This window comes from Sturnira hondurensis, unplaced genomic scaffold (genome assembly GCF_014824575.4).
Source record: "Sturnira hondurensis isolate 20B ecotype Veracruz unplaced genomic scaffold, ASM1482457v3 Scaffold0010128, whole genome shotgun sequence".
NCBI lineage: Eukaryota > Metazoa > Chordata > Mammalia > Chiroptera > Phyllostomidae > Sturnira > Sturnira hondurensis.
This window is the reverse complement of record NW_028082759.1, coordinates 14,370,269-14,395,667: the sequence shown is the minus strand read 5'-3', so window position 1 is coordinate 14,395,667 and position 25,399 is coordinate 14,370,269. Positions and strand designations below refer to the sequence as shown.

At 50.2% G+C, this 25,399-nt stretch overlaps 1 protein-coding gene across 1 annotated transcript in view; it reads right to left on the bottom strand.

The window, feature by feature from the left end:
- Positions 1-14,496: 14,496 nt before the first annotated feature.
- The window catches only part of SLC10A7 (solute carrier family 10 member 7), a 194,127-nt gene continuing 183,224 nt past the window's right edge, over positions 14,497-25,399 (bottom strand). The window contains exons 11-12 of the mRNA XM_037058439.1: positions 19,033-19,178; positions 14,497-16,964 (exon numbers count right to left, since the gene is read on the bottom strand). Of these exons, the coding sequence (XP_036914334.1) occupies positions 16,935-16,964; positions 19,033-19,178 (176 nt within the window). The 3' untranslated portion in view covers positions 14,497-16,934. The remainder of the gene's footprint in view (positions 16,965-19,032; positions 19,179-25,399) is intronic.

Below are 25,399 nucleotides of genomic sequence, written 5' to 3'. Positions count from 1 at the left end.
CTGTTCATGCCGGGAGATGCCCTGGGTCACCCTCCCTGCGAAGCAGCAAAGCGGGTGAGAGAAATCTCCAGCTCAGGGGTAGGTGGGCACTTCCCCTCCTCCTGCCGGGAACTCCAGCCCTGGCCCAAAGGGCGAAGTGATGCACAAGGGTGGGCCAGACCCGGGAGCCTCCTCGTCCTTGTCAGAGGAAACCAGGCCACAGAGCTACTCACCTCTTTCAGCTGCCGTGAAGAGGAAACACCTGCTCAACACTTCGGCGTCTACGACTGTGTTTCGCGGACCCGCTCTCGTTAACAACATCATCCTGCAGCTGCGACACCACCTTTACGTCTAGTCCACTGAGAGAAATTCTGTGACCACCAAAACCATGCAATTCCTTTTCCACGATCACCTTGACCCCTGTGGTCCTTCTTCCCCAGCCCTGCAAATGCAGGCCTGGGTCATGATGGTAGCCATGGGCAACAGTGCTTGCTGGGGTCAGACTTTTCTGCTGAGACTTTCTGAGTCAATTCTTTTTTGGCCAGGGCAGCTGGAGTCCACAGGCTGGTAGTCAGGAGACAGAAAACCCCTTTGTCCCTGAGATCCTGAAGGTGCTCTCAGCTCGACCTCAGAGAGGCCCCTAAGGGGAGCCAGTCGAAGGCTTTAACTTAACCTGAAGGCGCTGACTGAAGCACAAAGCCATTAAAAGTTTTTAAAAGGCAAGGACTCCAGTGCAACATCTTAAAAAATAGCTTTTTTGTTTTGTGGGAACAGCTACAGAATTGTTCAGCCAACCACTTCTTGCAGGAGAAAGAGGTTTGGGGCTAAACACATTTAAGGGTAAATAACAGAAAAACAATTGATGCAACTCTTTGTATTCTAAACAAATGTTTTCCCATCGATCACGTTACTGTAATAGCCACAGATTGGAGGTAGGGGTGGGTCTTAACCTTTTTTTTTACCTTCAGAGCCTATTTCTGATATTTCTAATTAATTTCTCCTCTTGGATACTGTAATTTTGCTAAGTCATGACTTGATGCCTAACCGGAGCCTGGTGGAGCTGTCTCGCTGTCCAGGCTGTCTGGATTAATTTCCTGTTACAACGTTTGTTTTCTTTTGAAAAAAATCTAATTAACAACAACAACAAAAATGGGTCAACAAGTCAGTAAATATTGAAACAAGTGTTGCGTTTTATTTGCAAAGTTGTGTGGGAAGGGCTGGCAACGTATGAACAAATTACAGACAGCGTACCCTCTCCCAGCTGTGAACTTGGCGGATTCGTTTTGTGATGCCAGCCTTTCTGAAACGCAGGCTCTGTGATTGGTTCCCTTTCACCCCAACTGATCCCTGTCTCCTAAACGTGGTGTGTGGCAAGGAGTTCCTTTTATTCAAGAGAAATGAATTTGCATTAATTTGTTTGATTAAACTTGAGAACTTCTTCCTAGCCTTAAGATATTCCGAACTCCTCTCCATCTGGCCCTGGGGGGTTGCAGGGGCAGCCCTGGTAATCTCTGGTTTCGAGGAGTGCCTCGGTGTTCTTTAAATTAAAAAAAGCACCCCCCCAAACCAGAACATTTCGAGACTTTGCTCCACTGCGAGAGGCCAGGACCACTGAAGCCTGGCAAAGGTATTTTGGTGGTTTCGGTTTGTTTTCGCTTTTTGGCTTTTCAACTGTAAATCTGTTCATGCCATGCTGTCTCTGAATTCTCTACTGGCTTTCCATCTCTCCAAATAAAAAAATACGAACGTCTCGCGTGGCTGACCCAGTCCTGTGAGCCCCGGCCCTCCGACCACCTTCGTGACTCCGGGAACGTTCTCAGCGCCTTGCGAACGCGGTTCAAGGCTGAGCGGCTCCTACCTCCAGCTCACTTGCTCCGTTGGGAACCCCGCCCCTCAGATACCACAGGCCTTCCTAACTTTGTTGCAATGTTGCCTCCTCAGAGAGGCTCCTCCCAGCCGTCGCAACCTCCTCTCGCTCTGGTGCCCCTGCTGCTTCATAATATTCACAGCACTTCTTACCTCCCGAGTCTTATGTATCAATTTGTACTTCTGATTCTGTCCTCCCCCCCAACTAGGGTGCTGTACAAAGGCAGAGACTGCACCCATTGCTCCGTCCCCAGCACCTAGAGCTGCTCTCACTGATCCCAAGCCGTAGGAGGTAATCAGTAACTATTTGCTGACTGAGTGAACGGAAAGTCAACAGTTGCGTTACTATTACCAGCTCTTGATCTAGAAGGAAGCAGAATGTAACATCTTGGGCAGCTCCGGGGTGCTTGAGCACCAGGCAATGCCAGAGTTCCTCTCTCAAAGAGAATGAAAGAATTCCACTGCCGCTGTCCCCGGGGCAGGAGTGTTCTGTCTCAGACCCGAGTTCTGCAGGGAGGAGCTGCAAATAGATTGAACCTCTCGGCCTGAGCTGGGCGGAAGCAAAGCTAAATGAACACTCTTCCCACTCCGAGGCTCACCTGGGAGCCCGCTTGCTTCCCTGGCACAGGCTTCTCAACCTCTCCGCTGTCAGCGCTGGGGGCCAGGTCATCCTTCGTTGTGGGGGTCTGTCCTGTACATGGTAGGATGTTTAGCAGCATCTCTGGTCTCCACTTACTAGATGCCCATAGCTCCCTTCTCCCTGGTCGTGATAACAACCGACCACGTCTCCAGATGTTGCCACTTCTGTTTGGGAGCCACTGGTCTGGTAACTGAGAGATGCAGTTACAGGCCCCGAGACGAAGCAGCATTTTCTAAATCGTTTCAGACTCAGTAATGGAATGGGCAGGACCGAGATGGAGAACTATAGGATTTACAGATTAGAAACGGCTCCACAGATCATCTGACTCAGACGGATTTGGATTTTTGATTTTGCCTCTTAGGTGCAACGAGAAAAGCCGGCCATCCCAGTTGACCTTTGCGGCTCTTTCCTTCCCCCTCCCTCCCCCATGCTCCCTCCTACCTCACCTCGAGCCACGGCCTCAGAAATTTGGGGCGCCAACAAGCACAGATGGGAGACCGTCAACACCACCTCCTTTTCATAGCTGGGGAGAAGGAGGCCACCCAGAAGAGGTCACCCTCAAATAAGGAGGAAGAGTCTAGGGCAGCCCTCAGATTCCCTCCTCCCATCTTGAGCTCCCACCCACTTTTCTTTCCACCATACGCAGCAGATCACTGGGTTTCTCAGAGCATTTGGGATGCTGTAAATATTTCAGTGGACCCACAGAGAGCTGGGCGTCAAGCAGAGAAATGGCCCGGGGAGATTAATCTACAGCTGCCACTGGGACAAGGACGAGGATGGGACTTTGGGGACTAGCCACTTGTGGCCGGCCAGGCCAAGGCGGAATGGGCTAGCTGTGACAAGGTCTCAAGCCGAGAGAGAAGACATAACAAAGGGGGAAGGAACCAACAGGTCCAGGTGGGCAAGGGGATGGCTGCCATCCTCCAGGACTCAGAGCCGCCACTGTAAGAAGAGCTTGTTTGTTTTTGTGTTTTGTTTACAGCCACCAACTGGAACTCCCTGCCTCCCTTCCTCTGGGCTCTGCCTTCCCTTCCTCAAACTAGCACCTGGGGAGAATCAGCTCCTATCAGCAGATGATAGATGGTTTCTGCAAAGCGCTACGGACTGAAGAGGCTGTCTGGAAATGCATTCCTTTGGATATTAAGAAATGTATTTTCCTGATTTATTGTCAGGCTGTGCAGGGTTGTCTGAGAGGCGAGGAACCAATGGGGCTATCCATTTTGACTAATGATTAATTATTGCATCTAAAGTGATGTTTTCCCATCAACTGATAGCTGGGAAAATAGACTCCGGTTTGCTAGGGTGGCACCCCGGGTCACAGATGTTGCCTCTGCATTTTCAGATTGTATGCTCCGTTACACACAGCACCTTCTCATTGAAAAACATAATTTGTTGTTCTCTGAGACAAAAAAGAAAAAAAAGAGGAACCCTGACATTTCACATGCAAGCCAAAGATTAGAATCACTGCCCAGGGCTGCATATGGAAGTACATTAGGAAGTGGTGTCCCTGAACCAAGGACACCAGTCGGCTGGTGCCCAGAGAGATGTAGGAGGCACTGACTTCTGATCTTTATTATGCAAATGTGCAGCCCCAGGAGCCAGGCTGTTTAACCTCATCAGAGGAAATGTCACTGATCATTTCAAGCTCCAAATGTAGCACAAGCATTAGTACTATTATGTTATTATTATTATTTGTAGGGCATATGTAAGCCCGAGCCCTCTGATTAAGCTGAGTCGCTACTTGCTCAGACCCTTCGGGATGGAAAATCAGCTCCTCTTGATGATAAAAAACAAACAAGCAAGCCAAACCTATCGTGTTCTCTGCCTCTTGTGTTTGTGAACAGGTCGCTTTGCAGAGCTGGTGCCCAGCAGGTGTGGCTGCAGAGGGCAAGGGGATCCCAGCTGTCACTCCCAGACACATAGTGACAGGCTGCCTTCTGTCTCCTCCAGGTCTTGGGCCCCAGTGGCTCCTAATGGAAGCCCAGTGTGTGAATCTGGTGAGAGCACAGCCCCTCCAGCTGGCTCGTCTCTCCTGTCCCGGGGCCTCCGGCACCCCTTCCTGGAAGTCTGGGGCAGCTGGGAACGCAGGCTGAACACCTGGGCTCCGAGTAACCCGCTCTTCTCCAGATCTGGGTTGTTTAGTAGGCGCCAGGTCAACAATCCTATCACCCACTGAGCTGACCCTGCTGTCCTCCTCTGTTCTCCTGGGAAAGCTGGTGGGACCCCAGTGTCTTTCAGGGGGAGGAGGCTCATCACAGAGCCCTCGGCAGGCAGCCCACCCCCGGGGGTGCAGGGTGTTATCTCTCCTCACCAGCAGCAGAGGACTAGGCAAGGGTCACTTCTGGTGGCCTTTTCTTCCTTCCTGCTCTGCTCAGGGTCAGTGATGAGTTTCACATACGTGGAGAGTGACCTTTTCCCACAGTCGGGAGACCTGTGCCTTTGGCTGCTGGGCAAGAGGTGCTTCATGGAGGGAAACTGAGGAGGAGTCCTGGGTGTGGCCTTAGATCCGGTCAGCCTGGTGCAGAAGCAGCTGACCAGCACCACTTCGGGCCGAGGGAGTCCGAAATGGACTGTCCTTCGTGTGTACCCTGGCCAAGAGCCAGCGAAGCAACACATTTGATCGCAAGTATACCCAGTGTGCTGGGTTGGTCCCCGCCGAACTCTAGCAGGATGCTGAGAGGCAGAGCAGTGGGAGCAACGCAAACCCACTTGGAACAGAGCAGTGTGGCCCTGTGCCACCTCTGAGCTGAGAGAGACCTTGGGATTTCATCGTTTATCCCCATTTCCACCAAGCCACGTGCCATAGGCAAAGAAAAAATATTTAGGAGTATATTTAGTTCAATTCAAACCTTGAGAGTGCTATCAATGAACTCTGTTGTGAGCAATAGATCTTAGGGCTCAGCTGTTAGAAATCCCATGACATTATTGTTTCACCCTTGGGCACTGAGCTCTTTGAAAGTACAGACGGCATTTTCTTTGTGTCTGCATTCTCAACCCCCACACAGTATATATCTGGCACATAATGGGTGCTTAAGTGTGACCTTCTCAGAGGCGTCTTCCCACACCCTTCGTCTAGGAAGGCATCCCCTTGTTATTCATTATTCTCTGGTAGTTTCCTCTGTAGCCTCAAAATCATACATTTACTCGTATGCCGTCTCTCTCCATGCTGGAATGCAATTTCCAGGACATCAGAGCCTCTTCTGTCCTGCTGGCCAGGCTAGAATAGTGCCTGGTACGAAGTGCCTGCTCCGACTTCATGCATGGAATGGAGAAATACACAAATGGCAGCTGTTTTATTACGACCCGTAGTAGCAGTGTGTACAAGATGATCTGCAGCCCCGCTACTACCCGCTATCATGCAATCATTTCGGGAAAGCTCATCTGAAAGAGCCAGTGGGCAGAAGCCCCTTGACTTTTTTCCTCCTCACACAATTCCGCCTGGGGAGCCTCGAGTCAGGACTGCTGATTTCCTCCGTTCTCCGCTAGGTGGCCCTTCGTGCTAAACTGAGCAGAGTGAGTGAGGTTTTCAGACGTGGATGAGAGAGGCCTTGGAGCCTGGACCGGTCCTCTGGCGGGGAGTGCGGCGGGGCCACGCCCTCCCCCTGGGCCCTGCACCACTGAACGGCTCCAGACGGGCCCGGGCTCTGCGCCAAGCCGCTTAGTTCCAGTGGGAAAGCTGACCTTGGCCAGGAGGAACCAGGAAGAGGCACAAATGACTCATTGTCCCACATCCTCCAAGGTAAAAACCCAGCAGTGTGTGTGGCCTTTGGGGCTGGACATTGTTGCAGCCTTGGCTCCCTCTGCAGCCAAAATAAAAAACACTGGGCCAGCAACGCATGCTCGGCCCAGGGATACAATCAACGAATCTCTGCCATCGTCCCATTCCGCACACTTTCCTGCATTTAGTTTCAAAATACCGTACATGTGACACTATGATTTCCAGTTCCAAAAGTAGAGCACGATTTCCTTTTAAAGACTCAAGGCAGGCTTCATCTCCAATCAAGGTAATGCGACTTTTTATGGACTGGTGGAAGAAATCTGATCTGTTTTCAGATCACGTGTGAAGGAGGCCTCTCACTCCAACGTGCTTTATTTTTATTCAGAAGTTTGGGATCCTAGTGACTTGTCTGTGAGCCGTGCTACTTCCTTCGGATTTCCACTAGAGGGCACTCTTGTAAAATATTTATAAATACATATTTTATTGCTCTGTCTAGGAAATGCTGCTTTTAAAATGAACGTAAAAAAAAAAATCCAGCCTGGCCAAATTTCAGGGCAAGCCCCTTTGCCTTCACTTGGAACTGCTCTGAATTTTTCCAGAAGCACAGCTAGAGAGGAAGCTGGAGCACACACTGGCAGCTGCTTCTTAAGTCCCCTGTCCTTTTGTCCACATGGGATGCAGCTGGCCAAGCTGTGAGGCCAGTCCACTGGCTGCAGCCCAAATCCCCTCCACTCCCCCAGGGAGCCAGCCCCCACCCAGGAGGACCACCTGGGAAAGGGGCTGTGAGATGCTGAATCTGGGGCCCTCTGGTTTGAGTTCAGCCTTTGCTGAGATCCCCTCCAAAAAATTCCCGTCTTCTGCCCTTTCCTTCCAAGCCAGCATTGGCCGGAAATCCTCAGAAAAGTGCCAGGAAGGGTCAGAGGGGCAGCTGGGGCAGCAAACAATTAAAAATAGGGCTTCCGGGCAGGCAGCCATGGAGATCTCGCTCGATATGTAAATAAGTGTAAATAAGACCCAGGCTTGGAGTTGGAAGGATGCCCTGTGCAGCATTTTGTGTAGCCAGGGCTGTCCGGGGCAGTGAGTGGCCTCACAGCCCAATTTAGAAAAACAATTTTTTCCACCCAAGAAGAAAATAGTTCTATTGAGTTCCATTGGTGGTGGTGGTGGTGGTGTGGGGGGGTCTTCTTACAACTTACAGTTTTTATTCAGTGAATAGAAGAGTGTCCATAGATAAATCACGACCGCCTTTTAACCCCTGCGACCTTACTTCAGAGGCATATTTGACGCGGGACATGCAACCCTCCCACCCCGATGTTTGTAGCACCCTATAGAGGTGACCCCTTCCGCTCCTCTCGGCCGACCTCGTTTCGTCCCGGAAGCAGCTCGGTGACAGGCGTGTGCCCTTCCTCGTTACCCCTTTGCAGAGGGGGCATCCCCGAGCTGTGGAGGCCGGGTGGGTCGTGTCCTTCCTTAATGTTTCATAGAGCATCTGCCATGTGCAGGCTCAGCGCCAGGTGTGCATGGGAGGCTGCCTCTTGCCCTTCCTCACCATCAGCCTCTCTGCGAAGCTAGACAGGAAAGCCCTTCCCTGCACTTGGACCGGTTCCTTGTTCTTCCAGAAGGACGTGGTGAGAGAGGCAGCCCTTTCCTCTTGTCCACACGCTGCTTGGGCTGGGCCAGCAGGGGGCGCCCTTTCCCCAGATGCTCCACTTTCTGGAAGATCAGAGCTAGTCCAGGTGCCCTGGGCCACAGTTTGCTTCACTCAGGTTTAGCCTGGCAACTCTTGGGGGCTACTCCCCTCTGCTGACTATGACTCTTCTGTGCGCTCTGCCACGTGGGCAGCCGGGTTGACCTCAGAGGACGTCCGTCTGTCTAGGGGGTGTGCACTGCAGGCCTCTTTTTCTCTTTTTCTTCCACATGCAGGTGTGTGTGGGGGGGGGAGGGCTGGAGAGCCCAGAGCCTGCATTTAAAAGAAGCCCTGAGAAGCAAGGGGGCCCAAATGACTCCTGAGGTCTCCGCTGTGGTGGGCTTCCCACAGGAGCGGAGGAGGTCAGAGAGGCAAGGAGCACAGAGGGGCTGGGGGCAGTACCGCTCCAAGTGCACTGGACAGCCCTGGCTTTGCACTCTGCTCCATGCTCAGATTGTCTGTGAGCATGTGTGACTGCAAAAACAAACACACAGGTGCACTCGTGCACGCGTGCACAGGGACACGGTTTTAAACCCAGCCCCCTCATATCAGGGAGAGTGACGCTGTAGGCCATCACAGCCACTGTGCATGTGGACAGAGCCCCTCCCCCACCCCCAAATCCTGACGCTGCGGGGATTCTGCATTAAACAGCAGCAGAGATGATCGAGGATGGGTCTACTTAACAACCCAAGTGTGTCTGAAGGATAGTGGGAAGAAACATGCACATCGGGAATTGTGTTGGGAGCTTCTTTCTGCTTCAGGAAATTCTGAGGAGAGGGGAGCAGATTGGGGAAGTGAGAAAGTCAGGAGCAGATGCTCTGGCTTGATGCAAGCGTCCCTGCCTCTCCCCTCCCTCCAGCCTCTTCTCCCCAGCGCAACTACACATAGGGGGAGACCAGGCTCAGGGTTGGGGGGCTCAGGGCCGGGGGTCTTGCTCCTGTTTGAGCAGGCATGGAAGGGCACACAGAAAGGAGGCAACGGCAGGTTTCCTAGGCAGCGGACTCTGGAGTCACAGGACTCATCTCTGATACTCTAGAGGGCTGGCCAGCCCATTGCAGTCGGGCTGATTGCGTCAGCAGGAGGGACAGGGCCCCCTGCCCCACGCTGGCCTAGAGAATCCCCAGACAGCACACGTGCTGGGGACAGACCCACACGGACAAGTGGGCTTGCCTATCCAGAGCCACTGAGTCTTGGGCAGACGGGGTGCTTCTGAAGTGACTCAGAAGAGGGGACTCTGCAGTGGCCCACGGGGGGCGTCAAAAAGAAGGACACCTCTGAGGATGAAGCTCTCCACTCTTCATGGCCAGGCTGCAGGTGCTTGGTGCTGTTAGGGTTTGCGGCCCCCTGCATTTGCCAGAACAATCTGGGCGGGGTGGGTGAGGAAAACCCAGCTGGCGGGAGTTTGGTAGACACTTTCTGAGGGCTCGGGAGGGCCTGTCTGTGCAGAGGAAGGAAAGACAGGTCTTTCTAGGCTTTGACTGCCTCAGACTGGTGGCTTAGATGGTTCTAAGAGGGAAGATGTGTGACAGAAATAAAATACTCCAGAGGGAATTGTACCCCGGTGTCCATCACTCAGAGCCCTTGGCGAAACTGCTGTGCCTGCCTGTCTTGCCCAGGGGCCCCTACCTCCCACTGGACGGATGTGGGAGACGGGCCCGGCCCAGCCCAGCCCTGCCCGACCCGACCCAGCTCTGCCGGGGGGAAAAAAACCTTTTTTCTGTTGTGATTGTGTCCACTCTTCTTTTGATACTACAGAACCAGATTTTTTCCCTTCCCGTTGTTCCATTATTTCAAACTCCTTGTTAAACAATGTCTCCAGGGAGAAAGCGCAAACCACCAGACTAATACAGTGCCCTTGCAAGGGGCGAGAGGAGGGAGCCGGCAGGCCCTGGGCAGAGAAGGCTGACAGGCCGGCTGGGCCTGACCTCCGGGACCGGCAGCTGCGGAGTGATTTCTGCTCTGTCTCCACCGAGAGCTGCTTAGCACCAAGTGTGCGGTGGACACTGCCTGCCAGGCGGCAACAGGAACTCATTCTCCATGTCTCAGGCTGCCTGACACGAAGCGTGTAATGATTTTCTGTCAGGACAGGCCTGGCTGGACTTGAACCAGTGACCTAGAGGTAAAAGGGCCTGATGTAGGGCTCTCTTTACAATAACCCGAGCACTCTCTCTCGGATCTGCCCGCGTGGTTTCCTCAGCCAGTTGAGCCTTGATTGGATCCTAACTTAGCATTTGGGACTGAGGGTGAATGTTCCCGGGGTGGGGGGGGGGTGGGAAACAAAAGGCAGATGAAAGGCAGAGAGGGGGTCCTGTTTGACTAGTCTGAGTCCGGAAGGCACAGGCCCCTTTCAGGCTGGGTGCCTGACCCTGACCTCGGGACCTTTGCACAGGCATCCAGGCCAAAGAGATGGGTCCCAAGGTGAAGGCCACCACGGGGATGTGCCTGTGCAGGGGGACTGAGGTCTAGATGCTTTGGGTCTCAACTACTCTGGCATCAAAATTGTCATCATCATTTTTACTAATTGTTTTTGTTAAAAAAAATAAGTCCTTTGGGAGCATCTGTAGATTAGTAGGTGGTTCCCACTCACTGAGTGATAATTATGAGTCACATGCTACTTTCGAAGAGTAGTGTTTCCTAATCTGAAGACACCTGTCCTTCCAAACCAGAAAAGTGACCTGGGGGCCATAAGGGTTCGCCCACTGTTCCATAAACTCTTACTGAGGCCCCTACAACGAGGCAAACGCAGTTATCAGCGTTACCAACGTCACACAAAACAGGTCCCTACCGAAGAAGCTGATCGTTTTGGGCTGGGGGGACACGTGGATAATGATAATTTGGTACAACCTGATAGGTAATAAACTAGCAAGTGAAGGCATTCATTACACAATTGAAAACCAAGGACTGTGTCTCACAAGGGGGAGCAGGGGGAAATGGGGTGTGTCGGGAACTTGAGAATCAGGAGTCAGTAGTTCAGGGCGGGAGGGAAGCCCAGGTGCTGGCTGAGTTGGCCATCCAGGTGGAAATCCAGACTTTGCCACTTAGAAGCTCTGGCACCTGGAACTTGGTCTCGTGGAGCCTCCATTTTCTCGTCTGTAAGATGGGAATAATGCCAACAACGTCCAAAATTGTCGTAAGGATTAAATGGGGTAATTTATGTAAAGCATTTAGCAGCATGCCCAGCCCACAGCAGGTGATTGGTAGGTGTCAGCACAGGGCTTCCTGGCTCGAAGAAAGGTGTTTCTGGAGGGAAAAGAACACTAAGGAGGCCGGACACCTCATGAGACAGAGGCATTGGCAGAGGCAAGGGGAAGGCAGGAACTAAGGAATGGTTTTGCAGACGGAATCAAGAGAATTTGCTGACTAACTGAACATTAAAAGTGAGCTGTGGAGGCTGAGCAGAGGACACCAGGCCTGGTTGCTATGCCAACAGAGGAAGCAGGTTGGGGGAGGTTGCCATGCCAACAAAGGAAGCTGGTTTGGGGAGGACTGAGTGTAGGGAAAGAAAGAGGTTACTGACTTTTCCTCTAGGGCGTGTGGGTTAGAGGGGCCTTGGGGGTACTCAGGTGGAGGCGTCCCGGTGGAGTTGCGGGTGTGAGCCGGGACCACAGATGTGGGCGTCCCCACTGGGTTACGGAGGGCGACTGCCGCTGTGGGGGGTGCTCCAGAGTTCCCACCGCGGGTGAGAAGAAGGACTAGGGACCAGAATTGCTGGAGATGTGACATTAGAGGGTTGATGAGAAACGGGGTCTGCAAAGGGGACAGCCAGCCACTCCAGGGCCGTGGTGGTACTCGATGCAGTGGAAAGGGGACATCTCAGCCTGGACACAGTCAGGACTCAGGAACGGCCCTCTGAGAGGGCCATGGCCACAGAGTGTCTGCTCCAGGAGCAGCCCCACAGCCCGACGCACCTCCGACAGGTGTTAGAACCTCAGAACCGATGGGGGGCAGCTCAGCCTGTCAGCTGCGTTACCACCATTCTCAGCCAGACTCAGGGCTGTGGGGGGAGTTGGGCAAAATTAGCGCATGGAGTTCTTTGGTGTAAGCAGAAAAAGGCAGGGCCCGAGCAGTGGGGGTTGGCTGGGAGGGCCTTGCAATCCGTACTGGAAGGCGGGAAATGCTGCAACCATCTTAAAATTCAAAATCAGACGTCTTCATTAACTAATGAAGTAGATACTCCTGCCCTGGTCACTTTGTGACCTGATCAGTGACATGTAACAAACCCCCCTAAGAGATCTTTTGCACAGCTCAGAAAGCGTGCAGAGCAGACCTTGACGCCCAACTGCACGTGTTCAGTGCCACACGTGCGCCATGGTTCCCCCAGGTCGTATCCTGTTAAGCAGCAGCAGTGGCTGCCCCTTACTGGGTCATTACCAAGTGCCAGGCCCCCTGACAAACTGTTTGCAGGGATTCTCTCATTTGGTCCTCATAACAAACCTAGGATGCGACGCAATTCTCACTTTGGCTTTGTGGGCAGAGAGGTGAACTGTGCGCCTGATGTTTCGCTCCATCCTCAACGCACACATGAATTCTCAGGTAGAGAGCTGGGGGACCTCGGAGAGGGAGGGGCATTGCCAGAATGCACCGCAGAGGAGATGGTGATGGCAGTGGGTCCCAGCAAGGTGGGAAGTCGTGGTAAACGTTTAGAGGGGGAAAAGATGCTGAATGTGTCCTAGCCATGTTGGCAACGCCAGCCCAGGACACCACACTGATGACTCACAGAACCAGACTCCAGAGCTTCCAGTTGCAAGTCCAAAGAGACTCCGTTGTGTGGATTCCAGGTCTGGAATAGCCAGTACCGGGGAAATGACCACCTCCTGGGGCTGAGGCCAGGGTCTGTTTCCCCAGCGCGCTGTCCTGCCCTCCGGGGGGCTCTGAGGTCTGCTGTAGGGTAGGGACTCTGGGCTCCTTCCTGCCAATGGTCTGGAATTTCTGGGACGGAGGGCTTTTCATTCGCTTCACGTAGAGAGAACATCTTTATCAAAACCTTGGCTGCAGAAATCAGAGTTTAGAAGCATTGCCAGTGACCAGAACTTTGAACAATGACGATAGGCTCTTGTCCGGAGCACGTGGCTTTAGGGTTGTGGAGGAGTCTCCTTAGCAGTCAGTCCTGTGGGCTCCTGAGTCAGGGAAATCAGAGTCCAAACCCCAACCGCACAACTCAGGTGTAGTGAGGCTTGCACTCACTATTTACCTCTCTGGCCTTAGTTTCCTTATCTGTATGATGGGGATACTAATGATACATCTCCTCCTAAGGTTGTTGAAAGAATCAAATGAAAATCTGTGTAAAGAACCTCTAGTGCAAAAGCACGCAGGTCTGCTGGTGTGATCTCGAGAGAGCCTGTCTGGGGTCAGGCTGGTGTCACCTCCTGAGAGCCAGTCCTGCGCATCCTTTCCTAACACTGCTTTAGGAATGGGTTGTTGCCAGCCTGAGATCCCCAGACTGGGTGTGTGTACGCCACAGAGCACTTCGTGTGAGCTACGAGGCTGCGATCCCCCAGCCTGAATACATAGGAACTTAGATTCGGACCTCGTGGTGGAAGAAGGGCGTCCACGTTCTGTGGGAAGTCATCTCCCACCCTGGTTTCCAGGAGCTTTCCTCCTCCTCATTGTCCCACGCAGAAAATTCCGACTTAGAACATGGTGTCTTTACTATTGAAATGTTTCCTTTTCTCTCCCCTGTATCACCTCTTGGTGGAGGCTGAACCTTTTATTTCATTTTCCCCCAAAAGAAAGCTCTGGTGGAAAGCAGATTTTTACTAAAGGCTTTTGGGCACCCGTCTTAGAAAGACCCACTATGGAAAAGAGTATGGGGGTTCCTCAAGAAGTTAAAAGTAGAACCACCATATAATCTAGCAACCCCACTTGTGGTGTCTGTATCTATAATAAGAGCTCTCAAAGTTGGAAGGTTCATGTCCTACCTATTAACAATTTGAAAAATCAGATTTCTGTGGATACTGCTCTGAGCCAGGCACCGTGTCAGGCATGGTAGAAGAACAGAGGTAAGAACCACGCTGGAGGAGACGGACAGGTAAAGTGGCCATCAGGCAGTGCAAAGGGCTTGGTCTGGGAAGACTGAAGCGACACCTTCTAAGGGCACAACATAGGGGCCAGCCTGGCACTGGCTGGGGAGCAGGAAAGCCCATTCGGTCAGCCTTTCAGGGAGCAGAGGACGGGTAAGCCAAGACAGCAAGACAAGGACTCACTGCATGGAGTTTGAATGAAGTAACTGGCTCATAAACACTGGGTTTGGAAAAGGCATTGGAAGGTCTCAGCTTTTCTCTCCCCCCAAAGACTGACAAGGGCGACTACAATTCAGATCACCTGAAATCTGTCACTTTCGTTGGGTCTGTGTCTCTTTTGGTTCTCCACTCTGATGCCATGAACACATATTTCCAGCAAAAAAGTGAGGGCCCTGTTGGGATTTTAAAATGATGGTGTGGTGAAGGTATTGAGATGGGTCCCGGGGAAGACTGTGGAGCTTGTGTCCATTTAACCACAGAGGGTAAACAGTATTCTGGTGAATCAAGATGAATCTGCAGACACTTTGAAGACACTGTGAGTGCATTGGGAATCAGGTTAAAAATAAGACACAGGTTCTCTTGTGACTCTGAAACATTTCTTTGTTTAATCATAGAATTCTTTTCATCTTCCACTCATCATAAATAATCCACTTCATTACTTTACCAATCCTTTTGAAAAAATTTGGTATTTAGCATAAACAAACACTGAACATTAGCCAGAGGTGTGTTAGTTTTAAATAGAATAGGAAAGAATTTTTAAAAACCCACAAAATTTTAAAACTTAGAAAAGAACATATGAATAGATTAACATTATCACCCACTAAAAAAAATCAAATTTCATAACAGCCATTAAAAAAATCTGGTGGAAAAATGAGTAAACATAAATATAATCTAATGTATTTCTTTCATAAATACATTTAGATAAAACAGATAGTTTACAGTGCACAAACATAAGGAAGTATTTTAAGACGTGAATAGTTAAATCCCAATAGACACGAATTAAAAATAAATTTTGATTTTGGTTTTTTGTTCTTTATGGAAAAATATGCCAAAGCACTTGTGTAAAAAAACTAGACATAAACATATCACTAAAGCCAGCAAAATTCACCATATAAAGAAGATTACTTGAAAACAAAATGCATTTTTAAAAGCAAAAGATGCCATAGTATTTCCAGTTGGATTTTGTCCCATAATCACACACCCACGACAGGTGTGTGATGACAGAGGTAGCTAAGTTGGGGCGAATCAGTATTCAAACGACAGCTGAACTTCACTCTGAAGTTCAAAGAAACTGAGAGGAACAAAACACGAAAACCTTTTCTATGCTCCGTGGGTAGGCTTCCAAAGTATCAGGCAAAAACTACTGTAGTTTTAGACACAAGTGAAAGTGTTGACAACAGAAATTTTTGACAAACAGCCTGTTTAGCATCGCCTTTTTGCAAGGCCTGGCACTAGCTTTAAAACTGACACTGAGGACAATTCTTAGGAAACTCAGTGATGTTGAAATGAGTCAGAAGAACTCCAAGATGCGACCGGGGGTGAGTCTGCACTGTTGATAAAGTTGGCAGGTTTCTGAGGAATGACTTTTCTTCCATGGACGGAACAACAACCAAGCAGCTGCCGAGGACAGAGCGCGGCCTCAGTGAGACCCAGGATGCCAGTGTCGTCTGTCACATCAAGAAAGGACGTGGAGAGAAGATGTGACAGGCGGCGTGCAGGAAACGGAGGAGGAGGAGTGCCCCTTTCTCCAAGCCGCTTCATTCTCCACTCGGGCCCAGTGGGAGGTCTTCCAGCCGTAGCAGAAAACAAATACTGGACACTCTTGAAAACTGAAGCCCAGTTGGGAATTAATTTTACTTGATATTTTGGTTAATGAATGGTTTTGCATTTTCTGTGCCCATTTTTTTCTCCTTTTGGCTAGAAAGTACATATATCTGTAACATTTGTTTGTATCTATGACCTTTATATTCCCATTTATTCATGAGAGCAATATGACTTAATTTTTTTAAAAATGTCGCAAGCATTTGTCAAATCTGCCAAGGAAATTCTCATTAATAACTTGTCTCAAATGCCTTAAGTGTGCTTAATTCCAGGATGTAACAGGCCACTTCTGGCTAGAAGGGGCAATTTGTGCTTAGCACATCTGTGTAACAGGAAAAAGTTTTTATTCTCAGTTGTGGAATGCGAATATAATCTATCATTAAATTGCTGCTCTCAAGCTGAGTATAACATTTTAGTCTCTCGCATTTGGCTGTTACGAGTTTGCCAGTGTGTTGGAAAGCAGTAAAGAAATTACGGAAGGAAAAAGAAAAAGCATAGGAAAGATATTTTTCAAAATCCCCAAAACCAAATCCTGTAGTTCACCTAAAAAATGTCACTTAATTTACTCCTAATTCAAATTTCAGGCCTTTCCTTTGAAGCAGCTTATAATGAATTTAAGACATAAAGTATCACAGTCTCTTATCATGGAACAGAGGAATTTCTGGGTAGAAACCATCTGAAGGAATGTCTACAACAATGATGTTAAGAAATGCAGATAACTTATGCTTTTCAGCATCTACTCAGTCTCTGACCCCTGCTGGGCTGATAAGAGGCATGTCACAGTTGCAGAAAAAAATCTCGCAGTAAATCAAAGGACTTGTGAATCAGACTTTGGAAGTTCTCACTGTCATCAGAAGAGCATTTTTCTGATGGTGTGGCCTCATTTCGAGCCGTACGGTAACTCTCATAAAGCTGTATTGCACACAGGCAGGGCTTCTGTCACGAACCATGACGGCTCCCTGCGTTAGGGGAGAAAACATTAAACAACTCCAAAATACTGTACCGCCCATGGCAGTTACCAACAAAGTAGGTTTTGGAAATAATGCTCTTGTCAAATACATTTTTAAGGCACTTCAACAGTTATATCATTTTTGTGTAAAAAAATAAAATGTGCATTGGAGCAACATTCTCAAGTCCAAGTCCTCCGAACTGTCTGTCCACCCCGCAGACAGGTTCATCGCCGCAGACCGGGCACCTCCTTCATCATACTGTTGGCCTCATCAACTTGACTCCCTGCAGGAGAGAACATGCAGTTTACAGCTGGACAATGTGCATTAGCCAGTGAGAGTGTCAATCAGCACCACACCACTTGTGCTACTAGAAGGAAGAAGAGGCCCACCCGGATGGTCGTGCGTAGCCACTGATCTGAACCTCTGGGGACACACAGGTCAGCGGCCCACCTCCCTAGCCAGCAGGCTGTTGTCCCCCTGAGCCTGGCCTGGCCGTGCACTGATGGTGGCCCTGAGTCTCCATCAGTGTTGTTTGCAAAGCAATACTGGGGGCCCTGACAAGGGACACTTTGTGTTTATTTTTGTGCTGGGATAGGATGGATAACATTTTAAGCCTTCTGGACTATTCTCATTGGACAGCAGCCCCTGGGTCTGGAGTGGTTTCTATGCAAAGGGAAAATGAACAGCATCGCCTAATTCTGTCTCCCCTTAGGAAATGCTTCTGTTATTCTATAGAATAAATCACAGCATTTTAAACATGTAGAAGAAAATTTCACACTGATTAATTCGCTGTTCACTATGACTGCACATTATTGCTGGGGTATTAGGATTTTCAAATAATTTTCTTCATTCTTTATCAAAATTTGTATGCACAAATTCTGGTCTATAAACACACACAGAGTTGAATATAAGCATGCATGTAAATGAAACTTTTCAAAATGGATAGATAGTAAAGAAAAAGGCACTGAACTGATCCTCTACCAACTTTGAGAGGGAGGACCCGAGCCCGCAGTCAGACCCTGCGCAGAGTAACAATCACTAACGTTTTGTTAAAAAACTAAATGAGTGATGGTCTTGGATGCCTTAACCTTTTCAAGGAGGACCCTGGGGCCCTAGGGCATCCCTTCGGAAAGCAATGTTGTATCTCTGTCTGGACGCCCCCATGGTTCAGGGGAAAGACTTGGGGGCCAGAGAGACCAGGGCTCAGTCCTAACTCTGGCATTGATAAGACACCCACGGACCCTGGGCAAGTTGCTCGGCACTCGGAGCCTCTTCCCTGGCCTACAGAGCGGGTGGCAGGGCTGGCTACAAACAGTGTCGTGGCTGCTAATGAACAACAGTGACAACAAGGACAATCACAGCAGCTGCCTTTTGTCAAACACCTGCCACACCCTCTTCCACATTCCCAGGAGTGGGAATTAGCATCAGTCTTAGAGCAACAGAAACTGAGGGACAGAGAAGTGACAAGCCCAAGGCCACCAGTGAGAGGGAGGCAGAGCTGGCTGGAGGGCCCACACGCTGGACGAGGGAACGGTTGGGACGCAGACTCTACAGGGGGTAGTGTGGCTGTTCTGTTTTCAGGACGCCGAGGACACAGCGCAGGGTGTTCTGTCACTGGCTGTCCCTTCCTCCTGCTCACCTCCTGCCAACACTGACACCAGTGTGCAAACGAAGGAGGCCCCACGAGTTGGAGCCCTGGGGAGGCGCCCACTCTGGGGGCGTGTCCGTGGTCTATGCAGCATCCCAACTTCTTGTGACTCGGCCAGCTTATTTTCCTTGGGCTGATAATTTAGGAAATTGAATCCACAGATATCAGATCAGTAATGAGACTCTGAGCCAGGTGTGGTGGGATTGAGACCACGTGGGTGACTCTGCTACTGAAATTTTATTTTTTAATGCCAACCATGCAGTTTTGCTGTGTGAAGATGTTATGTGTCTAGAAAATTAAAAATAAAGTAGGCATCCTAATGAAAGCCAGGAGCTATCACATTTAGAAGGGCAGCAGGTTAAAATCAGGACACATGTGAGAGGTCAGGGAGGCAATGCCGGTGTGCGCCCGATGGGGGTCACGTATGTTTTCAGTGTATTTCCCATGGCAGCATGCCCTTCAATGTGAGCAGATTAAAAAGAGCTTCACAGACTGCATTTTAAGAATAATTGTACTTTTACAGCAATATAAACATTTAACCCTCAACCCTCCTGTTCAAATGGAAATGGACCACAGCATCACCATTATTGGATTTCATTAAGAGAGTACGTACTTTGAGAACGAGAACATGTCAACAAAAGGTAAAAAAAAGGCATGAACAGATGGGACGCAGAAACAGCCTTTCAATCTCACAGCGTCTCACCTTCTGCCTTGACACCATCCAGGACTTTATGGTCGGCACCAGCACGCTCCCCAGGAGGATCTGGACCGGGTGGTAGATGAGCAGAGGCACGGATATTAGAGAGAGCTGCTTGTGGCCCGCAAACACTATCTTCAGCATCGGAATTCCTGATGAACAAAGAAGACAGGAAGTAGAGAGGCAGATTCAGTCTGTCGTGCAACGAAACACATCCTCCATTAAAAGTGGAACTTTGGAATAGGTCCTGGCCATGTTTCCCCATGTGTATCCACAGACCTGAAAGGGCAAGGTCTCCGAAGAGTCATCAAACCCGCTCATCCTCTTTTCCCTACTTAAAACTCTAAGCTCTACCTAGAACTGATTGAAGCTAAAACCTTGGCCAGTATTTGCAGGCACCAATAACTCGCTGCAAATTAGCAGACTGTCTAACAAGGAGAGAAGAGAAGACAGTGTGAAACAAAGTTCCTTCAAGAAGACTGGAAAATACCAGAGAGGTTGAAGTTCAAAGCGAATCTTTTCTTGCTTAGTCATGAAATGGTCTGTTGGTCTTTGGCGAGGCCTGCCCGGCACCGTTTCGAAGTCCCAGGGCTCACTTTTGAGTTGGAAGGACCCGGCCAGATGACACTGCTGTAGGTAGGGGGCTGCTTCCACCAAAGTAGCGTTAAGAAAGGCTTTGGGTGTTGCCATCTGGCCAAGGGTCTCAAAGCGACACTGTGAACGGCAGCTGACCTGTAAGATCAGTGCGGAGTGTTCAAAGGCCACGGTGAAGTCCAGTGGAACGCGGGCCTGCTTCCTGAGTGTGCCGCCCCATCACGCCGAGGGCACGTTATTACCGATTGCTTTTCTACGGCCCAGTTGTCGGAACTGCCATGCATGTGCCAGCTTTTTCGGCTAAATGGCTTTAATAGCTTAGTTTCCTTCTGGTTTCTCTGAGGACGGCCTCTGAGAAGGACCCGAGCTTCCAAACCTGCACAACGATGGCACATAAATAACTTTTTATTGTAACCCTCTGAGGGAAAGCCTGCTTTTTCAATTACTTTTACCTTCTAACAAATTTCAAACTTTTATGCAAAAATGTATTTCCTGGCCTGCGTCCTTTTTCACAGGCTTGCAGAGCGTGGCCGTGAACTGAAACACGCTACTCTTCCCCAACGAGGGCTCTCTCACAGCTGCAGGAGCACCCACTTAGATTTCCGCAGTTTCCGTCTTCTCACTGATGTAAAAAACAACGGAGCTTCTGTTTTAAAAAACAGCATGCCTAATGCATTCGTAGCGTAGAAGCAGCCCCGGGTGTTCTAGTCCTGGAAAGTCGTTGTGGCAAGAAAATGGGAAGACACGACGAAGGCACTCCTCCTGTTTCCAGGGAAGACTCCTTGGTCCGAAGGGATGGTGCGGAGGAGCTGGGGGGCAGCGGGCGGCATAGAACTGGGGCTCCAGGGAGCCCATGAGAGAAGTATGGAGATGTTTGTCCCTACAGCCGATCACAGCAGGGGGTTCTGGCCTGAAACCCGAGGACCACCTGTGGTTATCCTTTCTTGGCTCAGGCTTGGGCCCTGTGCCACTCAGCTGATGTGTGCACAGAGGGGGAGCCAGGGGGACGGTCTCAGGGCTGCTGGCACAGGAAGTGAACAAGAGGTCAACTGCAAGATACACAGGCGTGTTACTGGGGGTGACATCAGAAACCCACCCGAATGCGACGAGACAGCAGCAGTAACGGCAGTGGCGGTCAGAGTGTCGTGAGTGCTGACCAGAGTCACCTGCGGTCGGACGTGCACCTGCCCATGTCAACTGAACGAAGGCCCCCAGTATCCCCAGGAGCCTGGCGCACAGTCGGCTCCCAGTGACACTTCTCCCACTGCCTCCAAACAGGCTCATCCTGGCCAAGCCACTTTCCACTCTGTGACCAGAGTGACAAGTGTTGAGCACAGACCGGATTTTGTCACATCGCACAGGAGTTCCCCAGGCAGCACAAGGACCTTCATGACCTGGCCCCTACGCCCTGCAAGTCTCACCACTCTCGCTGCTTCCGCCTCTGGGCTCCAGCCAAGAAGAAGGGCACCCGCTCCCGTCCCCACCAGCCGGGCCCACGCACCGCGCTGCTCCGTCTCGCCTGTGGCCTTTGCACTTGAGCTCCTTTGCCTCAAATGCCCATCACCCTCTTCTCGACCAGCTCAGTCTTTTAGCCCTTAGTTCTTCAGTGGCCTCCTCTGGGAAGGCACCCTCCAAGTCACAAGGCCTTTAGATCTTTCTTCTCTGCGCCCACCTGACCTGGGGCAGTTTCAGCCCAGTGTCCCTGCACTTGGCGTCTCAGGCTTGTATTTTCCTCACTCAGCGTTAGGTTTCTTAGGGTCAGAGACTATGTTTCCTTCATCCCTGGGCACTCAGTAGGTGCTCAGAGGAGAGAGCTGAGGGAATGGGTCTGTGTTTTCCCAGACCCCACCGTAATGTGGCTGTGCTACGACCCCATTTTTATTACATTCGTTAATGAGGAAAAAAGGGCAGTGATTAAAAAAAAACACACAAACTTACTAGAAAGAGTTTTCTTTTAAAAGTAAAATTTAAATATGGGACTCTTTTCATCTGCTCTCTCTGCAGTAATATAAATGAAGGAGATGAATTTTAATGCTCCCAGGTACCCAGTCTGTGTTGCCGAGGCTGACAGGAGCCAGTGAGACTTTATGAGATGGCATTTGACTTTATGGAGGTGAACACCAGGCATGCATTTACAATTTTACAGGGACTTTAAGCTGTCATGCTGAAAAATGTTTATAAAACATTCATCAAAAAATGCCTCTTTAATACAATGCATTGTCTGAAAGATGTTAGAAGGCGCATATCGTAAATGGATTCTTTTTCTGACTAAAGTAATTTCCACCGAAAGCATTCCCCCTCTGCTCTGCAAGTACACTGGGTGGGAGAGAGAAAGCACTTTCCCAGCCCAGCACTACCTGCTCCAAACACTTGGGACATCACTAATGTACAGAATGCCATCCTCCCATGTCACACATGACACATCTGTCTCAAATTAGCCAACAGGGTCTGACACCGCGGCAGCTTCCATACGCGCGGCTTTCAGCTGACATCTGCCAGTAGGAACTTCGAGGGCGAGCTTTCTTCCGCTAACGGGAGAGTAAGGGGCTTCTTTCATCCTTTGCTTTATTCTTTTTTCCCCAGGACGGAAAGGATAAAACAATATGTACCAGAACAGGTTTTCTCCCCCCTTATTTTAAACATGTTTATTTTATGTTCTCCGAATTAGACTATTCCCTTTGTATTGGTGTTCGACTTTTAAGTGACTACTTTCTAATGGAAGAACTGTTTTTTCTTTTTCCTTGAGAAACAGGCATTTTTCCTCCTAGATTAAATATGGACCTTTATATAATTTCCACTGAAGATTGATTTATTGTTTACAATATAAAAACTATTGACTTAATAGGATTTCAGGGTGTATTTTACTTGTAGGTGCACAATGTTCTAGCTGTCTGTCCACCTGTCCATTCACTGATTCGGAAAATACTTTCTGGGGCGTCTGCTGTACGTGAGTTGCAGTTCTCACGCTCCGGACACACGGGAGAGAACACAGACCAGGTCCCTGCCTGCTGGGGCCCTGCCTGCCTCCGCGTCGTCCTCCAAGGAGCGGAGAGGAGCAAGCCCTTCTGTCCCTGGCTTACCCAGTTTCCGCAATTCAAATCCCGGGCATCCTCTCTGACCAATCCCATTTGTCTTCCCCCCTCTCTGTGAAGTCACGGGCTCTCTAGATTCTTTCCTCCACCCACCATTCTCCTTCCCTCTCAGTTTGTACTACTGCCTTCCTCGTTCAGCTCCTTGTAAAATCAAGCCAACCTCACTCTCACCGCCTCCGGACATGACCCCAGTCTTCAGACTCTTCCCTTCAATCCTGCAGACCACAGTCAGATTAATCTTCCTAAAACCCGCATTAATTACAGCGCACTCCCCACTCAAGAACTACAATGAGTTTCCAGGGCCCATTCATCAAATCCTCTACTTCTTCGACTTTGGTGGAAAGCAACTGTTAGTCCCACCATTTTGTAGCGCCCCCCTGCAGGCCGAGAGCCTTGCCTGCATGATCTCATTTAGTCCTTCAACCGCCCTGGGGGGGCCACTTTCCCATTTAAAGACAGGGACCCTGAGGTTTAGAGCGGTTACGTGACTCACCTACCATCACACATCCAGCAGGTGGTGGAGGCAGAATTAGGCCACCGTCCATTCACTTTTAGTGACTAAGCTGTGTCAACTCTGCTCAACCCAACTTTTAGGTGCCAGTTGCTGTCACTGGCTCAGGCCTGGTCCTTTCCTGTCTTTGTAAAAGCGGGACCCCTCCTGGATCCTGTCCAGTCCAGGCACTCTGTGCCTAACTTCTCTGGGTTCCTTCGGGCTCCGCTGTACACTTTCCTCCACCGCGAAGACGGCCCCTATGGGTTCCCCTGAAGAGTGAAGGCCCTCTTCCCAGGTGTATTACATAATCTAGGGTTTGCTGATGTTGCCATGATTTTTCTTTTGTGAGGGGTTTGTTTTCCCCTGAACATAGGCAAAGTATTATATTTTTTGCTTTTCATCTCCTGCAGTATTTAAGCACAGGACTGGTATTCAAGACATAAATAATTGATTATTTAAGAACAGGTGCTAAAGTAATGCTTCCTATTGAAAAAGACAGGCTGTGCAACAAATACTAGTTGCTTTACTAGACTGTACAGAGAATTGTTCACATACCCCTCAGGGAGAGGGTTGCATTTTATAGGATGAAAATATATTTAATATGGCAGGAAGATAAGAAACTGAGCTGACCTTGGAACATAAGACTTCGAAGGTCGATGGAGCTGCCGAGTGGGAGAGGAGATACATCAAAAAACAGCCTTTGTGTCTCGTGGAGTCCCACGTTACACTTACTTCTCACTTAGCTAAGGGAGAGGATACGCCAATCACCTGGGCCATTTCCCCTCTTTCAAAGGTTCACGCGTCTGACATCACATGACTTGTTTCCCATTTAACTGCTCTCTCGGCCTTCTCACCAGGTCCTGGAGAGAGCTGCTGGCGAGTCTGGAATCCAGTTGCTTGTCTCTTCAGTTGTCATGGTGAATTCCCACTTTTGTTTAGTTTGTTCTCAGTGAGAAACATCCATAACTTGACTATCCAAATGTCCTACACAGTGTTCTGTGAATTTTCTCTCTTAGTCATTAGTGAACCCCTCAGAAAAGCTCATGTTTGCCTGTAAAAGTCCTTGAGGTAGATGGTCTCTCCAGGCACCAGAGCGTAACCCAGGAAGGCAGTCTGTGTCTGAGAAACATGGCCACTCCTTCCTGGTGTCACTAAAGGCCAATTCGTGTGTCCTCTTCCCCAATACTCTGTCTCTCTCTCTTTCACACACACACACACACACCCATGGGTCTTTCTCTCAGGGACAAACAGTCCAGAAAGTCAAATTCACTGGCACTGACTTATCTCAATTACTAAACAAAGGGGCAATTAGGGGCCACTCCCGGAGCCCAAAGTGATGCCATGAGCGGGTCCAAGAGCAGTTTTGGAATTCGGTCAGGAAAGGCGTTCGGTTAGGGTCCGCCCAGCAGCTAACTGTCAGCAGCACAGCTGCTGTCTCACGGCCAGGAATCCACCAGAGCCAGCCGCCTACACGGGCAGCGCGGGGCAGCAGAGAAGAGGCTGGTGGCCGAGCCAGAGAGCCTGGGCTGGCACCCATGTCCGCCCGCTCACCTCTCCATGGGTCATGTTACTTGGCCTCAGTTTTCCTATCTGTAAAACACACCTAGTTCGTAGGGTTTTTTTAATGACTGAAATAATACACGATGTCGGATAAGTGTTAAGACTTTACCCCTCTGTGCCAGACACGGTGCCGGTGCCGGGAACAAACAGGCAAGTCCCCATCTGCACGGAGCTCGAGTTCTCACTCGTTTAGCGGGAGAGGAGGCGGAGAGCACCGGGTGGAAGCCGGCGCACAGCACATCCCAGCACCACGAAACCCTGGCACAGGGCAGAGAGGGAGGAGACGAAGTGCTGCCACTGAGAAAGAAGTCACTGGGCAAAACGGATTCGACGAACCCTTGTGCTGTCCTAACTCTGACAGTGGGTACAGAGAAAGGCCGCCTGCTTCCAGGCCGGTGTCAGGGCTCGGCCTGCTGTCCATGAGGCCTGCTCGATGCGTCCGAAGCTGCCCACACTGTGGCCTTCGGGGCAGGCGGTGTTTAGTCTGCACAGCCCCCAGAAGTGCATTCTGCTCGTCATCCGGGCTATTCCAGGACCTCCCCAAACCCATTCAGGGAAGTTCCAAAGGCTGACAAGTCAACCTCCTGCAGACTTCCTCAGGAAGGGGGACAGGGTGGCACAGACCAGGCGACCT